Genomic DNA, 18,705 nt, shown 5'->3' on the forward strand with positions numbered 1-18,705 from the left:
CACTCTGCCAAAGAACAAAATATTATTTGTTGGTCGAATTTACTGAAGAAAATCAGTGCATAATTATAACCATCCTTCGTCAACTGTCTTTTACCTATGGTTCTAGGTGTTTTTTTATTTTGCTTGTAAGTTTAAAATACTTTGTATATACAGGACTGTCTCAGAAAATTAGAATATTGTCGGAATCTTAATCTTAAACTGTAAGCCATAATCAGCAATATTAAAATAATTAAAGGCTTTAATATTTCAGTTGATTTGTAATGAATCCAGAATGTATGACATTTTTGTTTTTTTAATTGCATTACATATATTCAAATTTTCTGAGACAGTCCTGTACATTATATGCACTCTTTTGTTCATTCTCTAGTAGGTACATATACTTTCTGTGGATATCATTGTGAATGGTGGAGGAAATTAGCATTGTTGTGTGTCATTGGATATCTTAATGTTGATGGTTTGCAGAGATACTGGGATTCCTGGGTAATAGGGCGAAGGGTTGGGGTAGGCATGAATTGTTTATCTTCTTTTGTTTTGTTTTTGCTGTTTGTTTAGTTTTTTTTGGCTGTTTTATCATTGCTGCTGTAGTTTTTTTGTTTTGTTTTATTTTTATTTCTATTTTTTTTTTTTTTTAGCATAAGAAAAAGAGCTAATCTCTGACCGTACCGTGACTCTCTATGCCATTTATGACAGTACTATGATCATCTTGTTACCATGAGATTCTTAATAAAAAATAGATCACAAAAAAAGAATCTGCAAGACTCCGCGGCCGGTCCCGTTTCTGAAGCTGCTGGTCTCCATGGAAACGACAGACGTCCTCCTGAGCGTGTGTTCAGGCTCCTCCGTCACACTCACAGGTAACGAGCCCGTTCATTAGGCCTAAGTGCTGTTGCCGCGGGCGACGCCCCTGTAAGTACCTGTAAGTACCCCGACGCAGGTCTGAGCGTGTGGAGTAAAGATCAAGAACGTAGGAAACAGAGCAGAGAGAACCAGAGAAGAAGCAGAAGGGCAGGATGAGACTAGCTAGGAGGCGAGGGGTCTTACGTGAGCAGGCGGCGTGAGGCGGGTCCGAGTCGGCCCGGTCGTAGTCCGGGAGGCACGGGCAGTAGGAGGAGCCGGGGACTCGTGTGTTGCTGTAGGCTGGACACGGAGTACAGCCGCCCTGTCCGGACTCCGCCTTGAAGTGACCCGACGGACAGGCTGAGGACAGAAGAGGTTCAGCACCGACATCAGGAAACAACACAACCACCAGTTGTACAAGAAACCCAACAAAATCACTAAAACCATCCGGGGAAGCCAGAGATCTCTGGGGGGGCGCAAAACTTTGTCTGCTTTGAAATTATGCAGTTGTTAAAATTATATTTGCAAATGAGTCATTCATAAGAAATTGTTAGGAATAATTTATGAATGTCTTGAATATTTTTTTTGTTTTTTATACACTGGTGACAAACACAGGGAATGATTTCATTCCTTATTATTATATCATTACTCAACATTTAATCTACTCCGACAGGTTGTTAAAGGAAATATGTTAAAAAATGTTGGTCTGGGCTAAATGGGAGAGCTATATAAAAAATGGGGGTGAAATGCTAAGATAGCATAAGACATGAAGAGATCTAAATGCACCTAAAAGCTTACTACTCTTAATACTGAGGCGTTCAATGGATTATTTGACGGATATGGAGGAGTATAATAATAATAATAATAATAATAATAATAATAATAATAATAATATGGAGGAGTCAACAACTGAACGGGGAGCACTTAATGTTGTTTTTTTTTTTTTTTTTTTTTTTATTACTTTAATTTTATTTTAATTTATTTTATTTTAATTTTTTTTTTTTTATTATTTAAAAAAATAAAAAATAAATGTTGGTCTCATATTAAAAGAGACATTTTTCAGAAATATTTGTATGTCCTTTTGTGCGTATTTTATACATTGGTGACATTGGAGAAAGACAAAGTCATATGTATACAGAGTAAACCAAAGAGAAATGTATCAAAAAAACATAATTAATGTTCATTTTTTTCAATTAAAAACTATTCTGGTGTTAGTACGTACGGGTCGGGGGCCTGGCTGGTCTTAGACACAAGTAGGGGGAACAAGGAAAAAAGGTTGGGAACCACTGCCCTACAACACTAGACCAGGGTCCGGGTCCAGACCTGCAGGTCCTCTACTGACCACTAGGGGCCGGATCCAAATCTGGATCCACTAATTCAGTTCTAGACTACTTCTGTTTTCAGATCCACAAGTCCTGGTTCCAGCTCTACTAGTCCTGGTTTCAGGTCCTTTAGTCCTGGTTTAAGATCCACTAGTCCTGGTTTCAGGTCCTTTAGTCCTGGTTTAAGATCCACTAGTCCTGGTTTCAGATCCACTAGTCCTGGTTTCAGGTCCTTTAGTCCTGGTTTAAGATCCACTAGTCCTGGTTTCAGGTCCTTTAGTCCTGGTTTAAGATCCACTAGTCCTGGTTTCAGATCCACTAGTCCTGGTTTCAGGTCCTTTAGTCCTGGTTTAAGATCCACTAGTCCTGGTTTAAGATCCACTAGTCCTGGTTTCAGGTCCTTTAGTCCTGGTTTAAGATCCACTAGTCCTGGTTTCAGATCTACTAGTCCTGGTTTTAGATCCACTAGTCCTGGTTTCAGGTCCACTAGTCCTGGTTTCAGATCTAAAAGTCCTGGTTTCAGTTACATTAGTCTCGGTTTTAGATCAACTAGTCCTGGTTTCAGGTCCACTGGTCCTGGTTTTACATCCATTAATCCTGGTTTCAGGTCCTTTAGTCCTGGTTCCAGGTCCACTAGTCCTGGTTTCAGGTCCGCTAGTCTGGGTTTTAGGTCCACTAGTCCTGGTTTCAGGTCCGCTACTCTGGGTTTTAGGTTCACAGCAGTCGCCAGCAGACCCAGCAGAACCAGAGCTGGGGACTTGCAGCAGGAAACGACACACAACAAATCCTTGAGTTTCAGTCAAATTTAGAGCACGATGACGGAGTCGGGGACCACAGATGGAGGGATGGAGGGAGGAGTGCAGCCTCGTGGAGACAATGAGAGACAGGAAGTGACCTCGGCTGCAGCAGGATGTGGAAAATGCTGCAGTGATGTCACCAGTGGCCGCTGCCAGCCGAGCGTGTGTGTGTGTGTGACACAGCAGCAGGAGTTGACCTCTGACCTCTCCAATCAAGCCTCCCGAGGTCGACCAGCAGCAGCGGCAGCCGCCTGCCGAGGCGGCATTTCCTGCCGGCGGTCAGCTGACCTCTCAGAGAATAACAGGAAGCTTCGACGGCCGACCTCGCCGCGCTTTCATCCATCACAGGAGCCGCCGAACGCCAGCGAGGGCTCCCGTCGGGCCGGCATCCAGACCAGCGACCCGCTGCCTCCTGCTCCGCGTTTGAGATAAACGCACTGGTCCGAAACGTTCACCAGCACGGTTCTGGACCTCTGGTTCTACCCGGATCACCAGCTAGACATCCACCGGCCAGAGGGGGTCACGGGATGTGGATGTGAGTTAGGGATGGGCGGTATGGACTAAAAAATGTATCACGATAATTTCTGGCATTTATCCCGATAACAATAAAAATGACGATAAAAAAAATACCAATTCAACTCCACCTTTGTAACTATAAATATATCACCACATTCAGCCCCCAAAACACTGCTCTAAAAGAATACTAAATGCTACTAAACTACACCAATTAAATTGAATTAATAAAAAACAATTTAATGAGTTACACCTGTACTGCAAAACTGGAATGACTCAGATCCTCCATGTTTGTTACACAAAAACCTCATCAACGGGAATTTATCCTTCTTTCTTTCTTTCTTTCTTTCTTTCTTTCTTTCTTTCTTTCTTTCTTTCTTTCTTTCTTTCTTTCTTTCTTTCTTTCTTTCTTTCTTTCTTTCTTTCTTTCTTTCTTTCTTTCTTTCTTTCTTTCAGGCTCATATCTTTCTTTCTTTCTTGCTCATTTCTTTCTTTCTTTCTTTCTTTCTTTCTTTCTTTCTTTCTTTCTTTCTTTCTTTCTTTCTTTTTTCCTGCTAATTTCCTTCCTTCCTTCCTTCCTTCCTTCCTTCCTTCCTTCCTTCCTTCCTTCCTTCCTTCCTTCCTTCCTTCCTTCCTTCCTTCCTTCCTTCCTTCCTTCCTTCCTTCCTTCCTTCACGTACGTTGTGCGTGGATTTAACGCAGAACCATAAATCAGCTTTACACAAAAATGTCATCAAGGGGAATTTATAGTTTTTACTGCGAGATGACAAATTCTTACTGTGGGGAATTTTTTTGACGGTTTATCGTGAACGGTAAAATATCGCCCATTCCTAATGTGAGTCCCGTCAAAGCTCTGCAAGTGCTGGTTCCAGCTCCGACATCAGCTGCTTCAGGTGTTCAGTTGTTCAGGTGGTCACGTGGTCAGGTGTTGAATTACTGTCTTCTCGTGTTTTTTAACTTCATTACCGGTAATTAAAGTTGATGAACATTTCTACAGTTTCCTGATATTTATCAGATATTTTATCTCATTTGTAAACTTTGTTTTTCATTTTTATTTTCTGGAGTTTTATTGCATGTATTTTGTTTTTCTATAAAATTCTGACCTTTCTTGTACAACTTTTATTAACATTACGGGACTGTCTCAGAAAATTAGAATATTGTGATGAAGTTCTTTATTTTCTGTAATGCAATTAAAAAAACAAAAACTTCATACATTCTGGATTCATTACAAATCAACTGAAATATTGCAAGCCTTTTATTATTTTAATATTGCTGATTATGGTTTACATTTTAAGATTAAGATTCCCATAATATTCTATTTTTTTTTAAGATAGGATATTTGAGTTTTCTTAAGCTGTAAGCCATGATCAGCAATATTAAAATAATAAAAGGCTTGCAATATTTCAGTTGATTTGTAATGAATACAGAATGTATGACATTTTAGTTTTTGTAATTGCATTACAGAAAATCACAATATTCTAATTTTCTTGTAATACACCTTTTTAATGAATACAACAACCATTTCCTGCTAAAATCTGGATATTTTTATTTATATCATAAATAAGATAAAACTTTTTTCCTTTTAAAATTCAGGCTTCAAAATTGAGAAAATTCGTAAAATCAAGACTTCCTTCTTGTAATCTTCTGTCTTGTAAAACTTTGATGAGTCCAGATCACAGAACACATACTCTCAGAGCCCAGGCCAGATCCCAGAACCGAACTCTGATCTGGACCCAAACTCTGATCCCAGAACTAAACTTTAATCTAGAACCAAACTCTGGTCCCAGATCCCAGCTCTGTTCAGAGCCTAACTTTGCTCGGCAGACTCGGAGCAGCAGGTCTCGACTCGGAGCAGCAGGTCTCACCTCTGCAGTGCACGTCGGACTCTCCCGCCTCGTATCCGGGCCGACAGGCACAACTGGACGTGGGCTGTCCCACCCACTGGCCGTCCTCGCCGCAGAGCATGCTGGGAGGCTGCGAGTTCTCGCCGGGCGGCGTCACGGCGTTCTCCACACACACACCTTGGGCCTGCAGAGCACACAGCTGTCAGGGACTGTCACAATAAAAGCCTGCTGTCTCACGAAAATGTTTATCATGTCGTTGACGATGTAGCAGTCTGCACGCGTCTACAGATGTCAGTACCGCCCCTTTTTATTCCCCATTTCTAGTGTGAAAGCATAAAAATCTTTAAAAATATAAGTCTTAGACAATAACAACGTGAGATCAACAACGATAAGTCCACCAGACCAGCTTACGGGACACGCCGGAGCTGGAGGAGGTGGAGCGAGAGGCCCGGGCCTCTCTGGTGCCACACGACCTCGTATCAGCTGTTTCTACCTGTCAACACTTTCCTCATAAAATAACTGAGTACATTTACATGACGAATGTAGTCAGTCGAGTTTTTGTCAAAAGTTTTCCGGTAAAAGACTTTAACTTTTCTACACTGAATAGTTTTGTTCTCTGTAACCTTTTTTTTTTTTTGGAAAGAATGCTGTATTTAATGTAAGAGGAAGTACCAACGATTGACAATTAAAACACATTAAACACAACAATAAATCAAGAAATAAATAAAGAAAAAGATACATGCTAAAAGTATGTCAATAATCTAACAATAATAACTTATTATTATTATTATTATTATTATTGACTCAATAATTATTATTTATTTATAAGATTTTTCAACATTTTTTAAGACAAACAACGCTACATATATCCCACCCTCCCCAGTTTCGGTAACCTTTTCCAGATAAAAGACTTTACTCTCAGGAGCCGGTGATTTTCTATGGAAGAGTATTATTATTAGGGCCATGCAGGAGAAAAAATATTTGAGTGGGGAAGATTTTTTTTTATTGTGCACTTCAAGAAAAAAGTTGAAATGTCGAGAAAAAAGTTGAAATGTCGAGATTAATGTTGAAATACAATTTCGAGAATAAAGTCGAAATTTCGTGAATAAAGTCTATATTTCGAGAATAAAGTTGAAATACATTTTTTACTTTTTTCTCGAAATTTAACTTTAATAATAATCTCAACATTTCGACTTTTTTCTCGACATTTTTCTCGACATTTCAACTTTTTTCTCGAAAAAAAAATCTTCTTCCTCTAAAATATTGTTTTTATTTTTCCCCTGCCTGGCCCTAACACTCTTCCGTAATTTTGTCCTAACGTTCTGGTGAAACCCGACCCGACAACCCGATGTTGGTGTGTGCTCAGACCGGCCGTCGCCATGGTTACCTGCTCCACCAGCGAGTGAGGGACGGTCTCCGGGAAGGAGGCGAAGGCCCGGCGGCGCGGCGGACACTTCCGGTAGAAGACGCGGACGGCGAGCAGCGCCATGCAGGCGCCCTGGCTCTGGAAGGCCAGGTAGAGCCCCGCCCCCTGCACCGCCTCCAGCCGCAGCAGCTTGACGTTGGAGCGGCGCTCGCCGCCTCGCCGCAGCAGGTGGTCTGCAGCGATGGTGCCCACCTTCGTGTACGGGTTCTCCATCCAGGCGGGCTGGCTGGGCGTGGCGTCGTCCTTGTCCGACTCGTAGTGGTACAGGTTGAAGGTTTCCTTGCAGTGGCGCTGGTTCAGCCCGGAACATTCCATCATGGTGAACCTGCGGAGGGCGTGACGTCATCAGCAAACGCTTACAGCATCAGGATGAGGCAAGGCTAGGCTAGTTTATTTGTATAGCACAATTCAACACAAGGTAATTCAAAGTGCTTTACATCAACATTAAAAGCGGCAAGACACAATTAAACAGTACAGTAATCCCTGGCTATAACTAGAGTTGTCCCGATCCGATCACGTGATTGCAGACTCGATCCGGACTCGGACGTTATGAGCCGATCAGGAATCGGATATATATATATCAGGGTTTCCGTTGTCCGGTAATTGCCGGACTTTGTACGGTAAAATATGCCGAAGTCCGGTATTTTATAATCTCTCCGGTCAAAATGTCCGGTGAAAATACTCACTGGCGCCGACATCCACGTGTGCGTTGATTTATGGTTCTGCGTCGCACCGACGCAGAGTCTACAGCGTAGGGTTCGCGGCGACGTGTTGAAGGCTCTGCGTTGGTGTGACGCGGGACCATAAATCAACGCACACGTGGAGTAGTGGGCTCGGAGCGGCAGCCATACACCGCATGCGCGCAGAGCACGCCTGTTTGTTTTGAAGCTGAGGCAGCCCTATGCTATCATGTCTGTTGTGTGGAATTACTTCAGAGTGAACGAGGAGAACAATGCTGTCGCAAACTGTAAGATTTGTCAAATGGGGATTTCGAGGGGTGGCAAGGACAAAGCTGCTTTTGCAAAAAAAAGTGCATGATGAGTTAATTAAATTATGAGAAGAAGAAGAAAAAGAAGGAAAAAAAAGGAAAAGGAGAAGTTCTCCTTTTCAAATAACAATATAAATAAAATGTTACCAAACAAAATGATGAATAAAAATTACCTGTAATGGCAGGCAACACATCAGCTGCAGATGCAGTCTCTCTGCTCATTAAAATTTTTTATACTGACTTAAGAATGTTCAAGCTGCCTACCTCCTATGTGCTCAGTTTACAGTACACATGTTAAAATATAATAAAAGGGTCATCCTGCATAATTTTCTTTTCTCTTCTTCATTTTTTATTGTTTTATAAAAGTATCGGGACTCTGTATCGGCAAGTCCTCAAAATCAAAGGACTCGGACTCGGACTCGGGGGCAAAAAAACCTGATCGGGACATCCCTAGCTATAACGCGGTTCACCTTTCACGTCTCGCTGCTTCACAGATTTGCATTGTGCATCGTGTTTTCTGCATTCTGATTGGTTAAACAGTCTCCCCGCTTCTGCACTTTCTGTGTGTCAATAACGTTGGCTGCTTAGCAACAATGCTGAGAACGACCAATGAGCTTCAGCAGCAGCTCAAGAACGGGACCCTTTGATGAATCGTTCATTACAGTTCTCAGATATAATCCATGGTGTCATGTCGGTTTATAAGAATCTTTTTGCCCAGAAGAAAAAAAAACGACAACAACGACCCATAACTGTGTTCTTCTCTCGAAAAAACACACCTGCACCGCGGGCTTTAGAATAAAAAGACGCTACAGAGCGAGTCAGGATGCAGCGGCATCAGAAGAACAGTGAAATACGCGCCAGTCACAATTTGTATTTATTATATATTTTTTCATAATCATTTTTCATTTCCTTCCGTTCAAATCCAATTAATCGGGGCGTGGTGGGGCGGGGCTGAAGCCTTGTATAATAATTGTAAAAAAAAAAGGTTGCTACTTCGCAGATTTTTTATCACGGGTTCTTTTTGTAACGAAACCCCCGCGAAAAACAGTAAGAAAAAAAGTAAGGGCAGTAGAGTCCAGCAGGTACATCTCATTCTTACAATGGCAAGAATTACGTTTCTATCTGGTCAAAACGTACAAAGACGGGGTCAAATACAGTATTACAAAAGTAATCTGTAACAATTTGTATGGTGAATTAAACCAATTTGACAATTCTACGTCACAATGCCTGCATTCAATCAACCTGGTAATTATTTTTGGTAAATATCATATTCACACTTGTAAGTGGAATGGAAATACTCCCTCCTATACTATATGTTTTACATTTTTTTACCAACTACTTTAAATCTATGAAAAAGATTGATAATATGAATAGGGTGGCCAAAAAACTGTACTCATCCATAACGCAGTCCTTGCTTTTCTGGTTTTATTGTACCTTGCTGTCCTTGTGCTTTTTATTTGTTTTGTTTGTTTTTGTTTCTTGTGTGAATCTCTTATCTTCACCATCGTTGATGTAATTATTTACTAATTTTATTACTTTTTCGCCCCGGCCTTGATCTGTACATTCTTTGTGCTAAATAAAGTTTAAAAAATAAAAATAAAATGCCTGCATTCAAGGCTTATCCATCACTAGTGTAACAAAAATTAAAAAAAATAAAGTATTTAATTTAAGAGTACGCTTAAATAACAAATAAAATGAAATAAAATGATAAGAAAAAGAAGTAAAATAATAAAAAGCACAAGTTGTTAAAAAGTAAGGGCAGTAGAGTGCAGCAGGTGAGTATTTAATTTAAGAGTAGCTTCAGTTGAGAGCAGCGTCCATCCCTCCACCCACCGGATCTCCACGTAGAGCGTGGTCGCCACCCGCCGCGGGATCCAGCGCGTCCTCAGCCAGTAGGAGGACGGGCTGTTGGGCGTGCAGATCTGGAAGGTCCGGACGCTGTTGGACTCGTCGTCGAAGCCGCTCACCTCCTCCCACTGCGGACAGACAGGATTGGTCAGACTCAGTCATGTGATCGGCGACAACAGGAGGGGGCGGGGCTTACCGTGTCATCATCAGGTGGATGGTTGGTCCAGCGAAGGTCCGACGTCTCCAACTTTGTGTTCATCAGAACCTCTGAGAGGGGGTGGAGAGAAGGGTGGGGACAAACAGAAGGGGTGGGGAGAAGCAGTTAGACTTTTTGTGAGTTTTTAATCTTCAAGCTCAGTCCACCATGAACCAAAACCTTCAAAAGAACAGACCTGCAGGTCTGGATCCAGATCCTAGTGGTCAGTAGAGGAACTGTAGGTCTAGATCTAGACTAGGGCTGGGCGATATATCGAGATTTAAAGATATATCGATATATTTTCAAATGCGATATGGTACGAGACAATATTATTTATATCGATTGAAAAAAAAAATATATGTATATATGATTTTGATATAGCTTATATTGTGACAAATTGACTTGAATGTTTTATTTGAGATTTGCACAAATGTTTTGTTATTTGCGGAAATTATTGTGGAAAAGGCTGCCTGTTACTGTCTACATTGTATTAATTGCACAGTGTATTTTAATTTAATTGTTATGCAGGAAAGGGATATTTGTTTTATTTTATTCAAGAAGCATTTTTATTCTATATATGCAGGCAGTTTGTTTTTATTTCGTTTGTTTTATACATTTTGATATTGTGCAGACCTCTGTTAATAAAGGAACCTGTGTGACATTTGGCACAAGGCTTTGTATTAAAACTGACTGTTTTTTTAAGGGTTTGCCTCAGAAAAAATGAAGCTAACAGAGATGCTATTAGGAATAGGTGATATTTTACCGTTCACGATAAACCGTCAAAAAAATTCCCCACGGTAAGAATTTGTCATCTCGCGGTAAAAACGATAAATTGAGGAAATGAGAAAGAAAGAAAGAAAGAAAGAATAAAAGAAAAAAAGAAAGAATAAAAGAAAGAAAGAAAGAAAGAAATGAGCATGAAAGAAAGAAAGAAAGAAAGAAAGAAAGAAAGAAAGAAAGGAGCCTGAAAGAAAGAAAGAAAGAAAGAAATGAGCCTGAAAGAAAGAAAGAAAGAAAGAAAGAAAGAAAGAAAGAAAGAAAGAAAGAAAGAAAGAAAGAAAGAAAGAAAGAAAGAAAGAAAGAAAGAAAGAAAGAAAGAAAGAAAGAAAGAAAGAAAGAAAGATTGCCGTTGATGACACTTTTTGTATTGGTATTTTTTTTATCGTTATCGGGATAAATGCCAGAAATTATCGTGATACATTTTTTAGTCCATACCGCCCATCCCTAGATGCTATGCTATAATGCTTTGGGGGAAACCCCAATTATGGCACAGAAAAAATATTGATATATATCGAGTATCGCCATTCAGCTAGAAAATATCCAGATATGACTTTTGGTCCATATCGCCCAGCCCTAATCTAGACCCTAGTGGTCAGTAAGGGAACTGCAGGTCTGGATCCAGACCCTAGTGGTCAGTAAAGGACCTGCAGGTCTGGATCCAGACCCTAGTGGTCATGATCAGATCCAGTACGTGGAACCGGCAGAGAACTGAAACCTGAACCAACTCCTCCCGGGTCTGATCAGAGCTGGAGGACGAACTGTGACACATGCAGGAGGAATGCAGACGACTCGCACCCCCCTCGCAACAACACAGATCAATCCGCCACAGAACGTAGTCCTCAGACCTCAAAGCCCCCTGTGAGGGACCATCTGGTCTGCAGACGGGGAAACACAGAAGGTTTGGAGAAGTTCTGATCCTGCAGAACCCAAACAACACAATCTGAGACTCTGAGCTGCACAAGTCCAGGGACATGAATGGAATTGTGCCAAAGGAAATAACAGGAATATGTGGGAAAAACGGGAATAGAGTTCTGAACGCCACAGGAGCTCCTCCCCCAGAACACCAGACAGCTTCTCCTTCAGCAGGGACCGTCTGTGAACGTGGACGATTCCCATCAACCAGCAGAAACATTTGCTGGTTCCCCTGGAACGCTCCACATGAGAACACGAGTTAACACGAGTTTAAACTTCTTCAGAACGTCAATGTTTAGAGTTTTAATTCATTTCCCTAGTTAGTTACTCTGTATATTTGATTTATTATCCTGAGTTTCATTTCTTATGCTCCACTTTATCTATCTGCAGTTTATCTTATTTTTAATTGATAAGCACAAACTTGTGTTTGGTACTCCGTCTCCCAGAATTCTCTGGCACCAGTGTTTACTTTGTGGATTAATAGTTTTATCTTAAAGAGGAAACAGTGAGTCAAACTTTGAAAAGAGGCGTAAACTGATTTAAAGAACTTTCATCATATCTAAACTAATAACTTCTAGAATCCACAGGAATCCACATCCACTAGAATCTACAGCGGAACTTGCTTTAACACTTAAATACTGCATCTAGCTCAGCTAGTTGTAACACTAACTAGCCTCTTAAGTTACTTACAAACCAATAACTAGCTACCATGTTCTGTGTTTATGAGATAGCTAGCCAGGAAATCAAAAATGCAAACATGAGCTAATTAGCGCACATTCATGTTTAAATGGCTGAAATCACGCTACTTAACTTTACTAGCTTTAATTGACCCTTTGTCAAGCCCCGTCCCCGTTGCTAGGTCGGACAAAACTGTCATCTCTATCTTCCACTTCCATTGTAAAAACAGGGTTTTACATCACTTTATTTCAAATTATTGTACCAAATAAAAACAACAGCAAGTAGATATAAATAAAAAGGAACACTTCAGGTACCGTGTAGTGAGTTTAAAAAACTGACGTTTTCGGCGAAAACAAGATCTTTTGATTAGTTTAGCTGATAGCACGGTGGAAGGGTTAAACTGCGAGTCTGGCCGTCACATAGCTTTATCCAGAGCAGACATTTTTCGCAATTTATTGTTGGTTTTGGGATGAAATGTATTCCTGTGATTCTCTCTGGGTAGCGGGTGTCACCTTTACAAGCGAGCACACCGCGTAACCATTTTAAGATAAATAAATAATCGCGTTGTAGCCTGGTGCCGAACCAACTTTGTATTGGAAGTACGGATTTTATTTCTGCCAGTTTGGGGTTAAAAATACGCGGCACCCTCACCACACTACAAGTGTTCCCTTTTACTAATACGAACTTTTTAAAAAAATAATCCAGTGATTTCAATTAAGATACAAGGCAAGTAAAAACTACGCTTTTTCCACTGATGTGAAGGAGAGAGACGACTGTTTTGTCCAACCGGATATTCTGACCCGGATGTAGCAACGGAGGATGATTTTTCTGATTGGTCAGTCAGGGACCAATCAGAAGGCTGACAAAGGTTCAATTGGATTACACTGGCCAGTAAATCTAATATGCTAATAATAAGCTAGCCAATTCCCCATAACTGAATATTTATATTGTCAACATTAGCCCCCTCAGCTGCTAGAAAACTTTGAACCTTGTAGCATCTTTATAGAGCAGCGTGCTACTCAGACATGAGAAGACATGCTAAATACAATCAAGCTACGATTTAAGTTGCTAGCTGGAGAGTGCTAGTCTATTAAATTACCTGTAAATAAGTTAGCTTTAGAATTTATTTAATTTAATTTCTAAAAGCTCTATTTAATTTCTATAAATACAGCCGTTAGCTAGTAAATAAGACTGAATGTACACTAGCTACAATGCTAGCCTTTTAAAAGTTTACTTGCTAAAGAGCTAGTATTTTTGTTGTATCAAAGTAGCCACAAAAGCTAAAATGCTAAATGTTAACTAATTAATAATAATTTAGAAAGATGGCTTTTAGCAAAGTCATATTAAACTTCTAGCGTTCTTCTAGTTAGCCAGCAAATCCAACATGCTAATAGTGAGCTTGCTCATAAATCTAATAATTTAAGAGATTTTTTTTTCATTGTTTTCAACCAAATGAGCCAAAGCTGCAGCTGGTTAGCCTCATAGCCTGTTAGCAGAGTCATTGTTCTGCTAACAGACTTTTTCTCATAAATTCCTGTTAATGACGGTGGAAAGTTCCCAAATGGAGAACTTTAACCTGAAAACCGCCCTGAAAATGTCTGTTTTTCGTCTGGAGGAGGTTTAGATGGTGAAGAAAGTCATGAACTATGACAAAAATGTGTAAGAGTGATTTGTTTAAAGTGTTTTTTTAGTTTTCTACACAACCGAACCCCTAAGACCCAAATTGATGCAGCAACAACGCGACTTCCTGAGGTTCTCTGAAGGCCTCACGAGTTTAATTAAAACAAGTGACCGGTAAAGAAGGTGAAGTTGAGGACTCATCCATCCGTCAGACAATCTGAGCCGGTGAACTCTGATCCAGTTCCAGTGAGTTTCACTGAATTTTGTATTCCACAGAGACGCCACAAAAGTTTGAGGAGTAAAAGTTGACTGAGGAGGCCTCAGATGAAAACCTTCAGCACTTAAACACGTCATGTCGTGTTGTCTTGAGCTCAGAGTCCTGCCCTGAAGGACTTCTGCTTCATTCTCAACTTCACAGGACATTAAACTCCCAGAACTGTCATCAGGACATTAAAAAGTGGAGCTGACGAGACGCCGAGCAGCCGTCCGAGGCCTCCAGAGGCGTCATTCCTCGGCTGCAGTCGGGCGGAACCGTGAAATGGCTGCTTTCACTTGATCCACGCTGGAACCGCACACACACACACACACACACACATACACACACAAACGTTTGGCCAGATATCCGTGTGGGGACATTCCATGGACTCCCATTCATTTTGTAAAAACCAGCACAAAGTTAACTTCAGTCCCCACTCGAGGTCCCACTCCAGCAAACAAGGACTTCCAGCAGCCTCGCTGGTTGCTTGCGGTCCTCATCAGGTAATAACAACAAGAACCATTGCACACAAACGGGCTCTTTAGAATTCTGCTGTTGGTTAATTAGAACAAGAAGTGACGGAAGCAATTAGAGGAAAGGAGTGAGGCGATGCGTGCATGCATGTGTGTGTGTGTGTGGCGGGTCAGAGTGTTTTTCACACCACCACAGATTGTTAATCCAGTTAAAGCTGATGGAGTGTAACTGACATGAAGCTAATGATGAAAACACGCTCCAGCTGTGTGTGTGAGTGTCTGTTCTTGTTCATGTACGTTAGGGGACCGTAATCATCTCCAGCTCGACGAGGACACGTCTGTAACATGACGATCTTCTGTTTCTGGATCCAGTTGGACCATCGGCTGTGCGTTGCGTGCTCTCTCATGTTTCCCGCCTGCAGGTTCGGAGCTTTCTGTTGTGGTGATGTTGTGTCATGTGATCAGGCCTGATACTCAACACCTGAGCGTCTAGTGCAACCTTTTTTATCAAAAGAGCCATTTTGCCCCCACTTCTACAAAAGAAAATTGTCGGGAGCCGCAAGAAAGAGCAGAGATTTTAAAAGTTTTCATCTTTTATTTATTTTTCCTGTTACAACCCCTAAATATAACAACAGAAGTGCAGTGTGCATTTGTAGGAATACTTTGAAGTAAATTAAACTGTGAACTGTGAGCTATGTCTGCATGGAACCCACTTCCCAAACACTTTAAGCAAACTGTTAACATAAAATAATTCAAATAGTAAAGAAACATCTCTTGAATAGATACATATAAAACTTGTTTAATTATTATTAAATAAATAAATACATAAATAATGTAGATAGTATATGGGTATGTATATATGTATATATATATATATATATATATATATATATATATATATATATATATATATATATATATATATATATATATGAATAAATGAATATTTATAAAAATGGTTATTGGTGCAAACTATGGTAACTATACATTGTTTGAATTTGTTGATGTTATAAAATGTATGAATATGTATTGTTTTTATTTATATCTAAATGTTAAACGGAATTACTTTTTATTCTTCTTTATTTTCTGTTTTTCCTTTATTTTTTATATGCTACCTTTTCAGGTTTGCTTTGAATTTTTTGTTGTAATGTACTGTGTATGATGTGTCGGACCCCAGGAAGAATAGCTGCAGTTCTGCTGTAGCTAATGGGGATCCAAATAAAACTATAACTATATAACTATAACTGTAGGCCTATTTCAGTCTATGTTTCTGTCAATTATAAAACTTTCAGACACTTTCTCACCTTCTCACCATACTTGTGTTTATTGGGCCAACGTTTCGGTCATAGACCTTTTTCAACGCATGCTTAAACACAAGTACGATGAGAAGAAGGTGCGCGGGAGTTTTCCTTTTTTATAATTGGCTGCAGCTTTCCTCCTCCGACGCACCTTTCTGCATATCCGGTGTGCTAAAAGTGTCCTACTTCAGTCTATGTTTGTGTAAAAGTAAAATAAAAACTACCCCACTTCAATACAAATAAAAAAATGTAGCTGCAGCTTAGCAGCTTTAAAAATAAATATAGAAATTAAAAATAGTTCTTTTAAAATTAGATGGCATCAACTCAAACTCCAAGATAACTGCCCAACAAAATAAACTAATTATATGACTAAAAATGAATTCAGAAATATCATTTATTTATGTTCGGGTTTTTTTTCAAGGTCAAAGGGAGCCGCTACAATGAGGATGAAGAACCGCATGCGGCTCCAGCCGCAGGTTGCAGACCCCAGGTTGAGTGGGCCGACGAAAGGTGATGTAGTGCAGCAGAAGCAGAAGAGACGCTGAAACACACACACACACACACACACACACATGTGCCAGTGGGCCCCCGTGGAGGACGGATGAGGATGGATGCACCTTTTCATCCCTCGGTATCAGAACAACCAAGACTGGAAGTAAAGGTGAAGCGGAGAAATGGCAGGAATTGTGAAGGAATGAACTACAACTCGGAGCAACAACGACCTCATTCTTCTCCCACTGACACAAAAGCGGAATAAAGGAAACACCTGGAAGCTCCCATCCAGAGGAAAAGCGAGGCTAGTGACGCCCTCTGCTCAGGTTGGGCCTCAGACTCACAACCCCCCCAGGAGGAGGCGGAGGGGGGTGCTCGTTTCCATAACGACACTGGTGCAGGAATGTGTGTTTTCAAACTCAGCAGATCTTCCGATGAATGAAGGTTAAGTAAACATGTGGGCTCGGGTGGCGAGGCGCCCCCTGTCTGCAGCGACCCCACTGACTGATGGACACCAAGGCCCCTCCCACTTTAGGGCCCATCAGAAGGGAGAGAAGTTCTGGTCCGTATCTCCGGAGACCAGATCCTGACCGCAGAACACACGGTTCTGATCAGAGCAGGGGCCTGAGCCAACAACCCCTGCAAGTGTGTGTGTGTGTGTGTGTGTGTGTGTGTGTGTGTGTGTGTGTGTGTGTGTGTGTGTGTGTGTGTGTGTGTGTGTGTGTGTGTGTGTGTGTGTGTGTGTGTGTGGGCGCACGCTGTTGCGACCCAAATACTTTCTAAAAACTGCAAACACTCACAAATATACAAATACACACATACATACACACACGTACTGGTATTAATGTGTTTGTCGGGACCCTCAAACACATAAACAAGATCCAAGTTTCTAAAGAAAGTTTAAACACAAACAAAAATCAGGCTGTAACGTCAACGGCAAACATCCAATTCTAAATCAATTGTCATATTAATTCCTAAAAATCGATTCGTATGTCTAGATTGATTTTTTTCCATCATTACAACTTTTGGTATTTTTTTTGTTTATGCCCAAAAAAGGAATGTTTTGTTGGACACGAGAATAACTACTGCCATGTTTTTGCCTTTAAATATGTTGTATATGTATAAAGGTATGAAAACATTCAAGTTTCAGTTATAATTGCATATATACCGAAAATGGAAAAAATTTAAACGGAATGTGGGAAAAAATAAAAACGATTTCATACGTCCTGTTTAGCTGTCCGGGATCTGTTTGATAATTCTGCCCAACGATGTTTCTGAAAGCAGTTCTATCAGCATTCTGGGAGCTGATTGGTCCTTACAGCATCATTAGCTGCTAATACTTGCTGTTTAATCTCAATATAATACCAGTATTAATATGTTGCATACCTACACAGTCATATAATTCATGCAACAGCTCAAAAACAGTTTTACTAACACTAACCCAAATCAATATCGGAATCGAATCTGATCGAATCGATTCTTGACATTTGAATCGATCCCCTGCCCTATTCAGTGACACAGATATCGTAATGTGTCGTGGATGGAATGTCTTGCAACATTGATTATCGCTGTATCGAGATATTATCGTGATATTATCATTATCGTTGGCAAATTATGGTGATAGTATCGTATCGTGAGGTACCTGGTGAGACAGGTACATTTTAAGTTAACCGTTTAAATGTTCTTCTTAGTGACTTGAATTATTGGATGTTTTGGAGAAGCCACAGTGCTATGTTTACTTAACTGTCAGCTAGACGAGCTACCTCAGTTACGAGCTAAAAAAGCTATCAAATGGCGCTTTTACACCAGTACCTACTCAGCGCGACTCGACTCGCCTTGCCCCGGTTTTGCGCTTCTCCACTAGGGGTCGAGGCGGGTGGAGGCGTGCTGAGTAGATACTTTTTCTGTTTCTACTCTGCCGAGGTTCTAAGCGGCTGAGTCGGCTGTATCTGACGTCATCACACTACAGGCCACTGATTGGTCGGGGGGTTGGAGTCAGACGTCTGAGTCAGGAGGCGGAAATCATTTTATCCGACCAGCAATGGGAGCGCAAAAGTTTCATGATCCAACTCTGAGGTGCAGATGTTCATAAACCTGGTGGCTGAGGAGAGAATTAAAAAGGGATCTAGACGGCGATAAGGAACGACCAGATCTACCAGGAGATCTGTCTCTTCATAGCTGCTCACGGCTCCCAGCTGACTTTTCAGCAGCGACGAGACAAAACAAAAAAAAAAGCGCAGCCACTTGAAGCTTCTCTCTCTCTCATTTTGTTAACTTGATATTGAACACAAGCCACAGATCCAGCAGCACATCTATCATCTCCTCCAGGTTCTACATATTTAGTGTTGTGTCTTCTTCGTTTAGATCACACAATCAAATACATCACAGCAGCTTCGCTCCAACCTCCCTACTTCGCTCCCTACTT

General features: G+C 40.8%; 1 protein-coding gene across 1 annotated transcript in view; it reads right to left on the bottom strand.

Moving 5' to 3' along the window:
- LOC133420764 (ephrin type-B receptor 4b-like) overlaps positions 1–18,705 on the bottom strand; it is a 43,652-nt gene that overhangs the window by 16,626 nt on the left and 8,321 nt on the right. Inside the window, exons 2-6 of the mRNA XM_061710562.1 lie at positions 9,772–9,842; positions 9,561–9,703; positions 6,701–7,064; positions 5,335–5,497; positions 1,042–1,197 (exon numbers count right to left, since the gene is read on the bottom strand). Coding sequence (XP_061566546.1) covers positions 1,042–1,197; positions 5,335–5,497; positions 6,701–7,064; positions 9,561–9,703; positions 9,772–9,842 — 897 coding nt within the window. The remainder of the gene's footprint in view (positions 1–1,041; positions 1,198–5,334; positions 5,498–6,700; positions 7,065–9,560; positions 9,704–9,771; positions 9,843–18,705) is intronic.

Source organism: Cololabis saira, chromosome 20 (assembly GCF_033807715.1).
Source record: "Cololabis saira isolate AMF1-May2022 chromosome 20, fColSai1.1, whole genome shotgun sequence".
Classification (NCBI taxonomy): domain Eukaryota; kingdom Metazoa; phylum Chordata; class Actinopteri; order Beloniformes; family Belonidae; genus Cololabis; species Cololabis saira.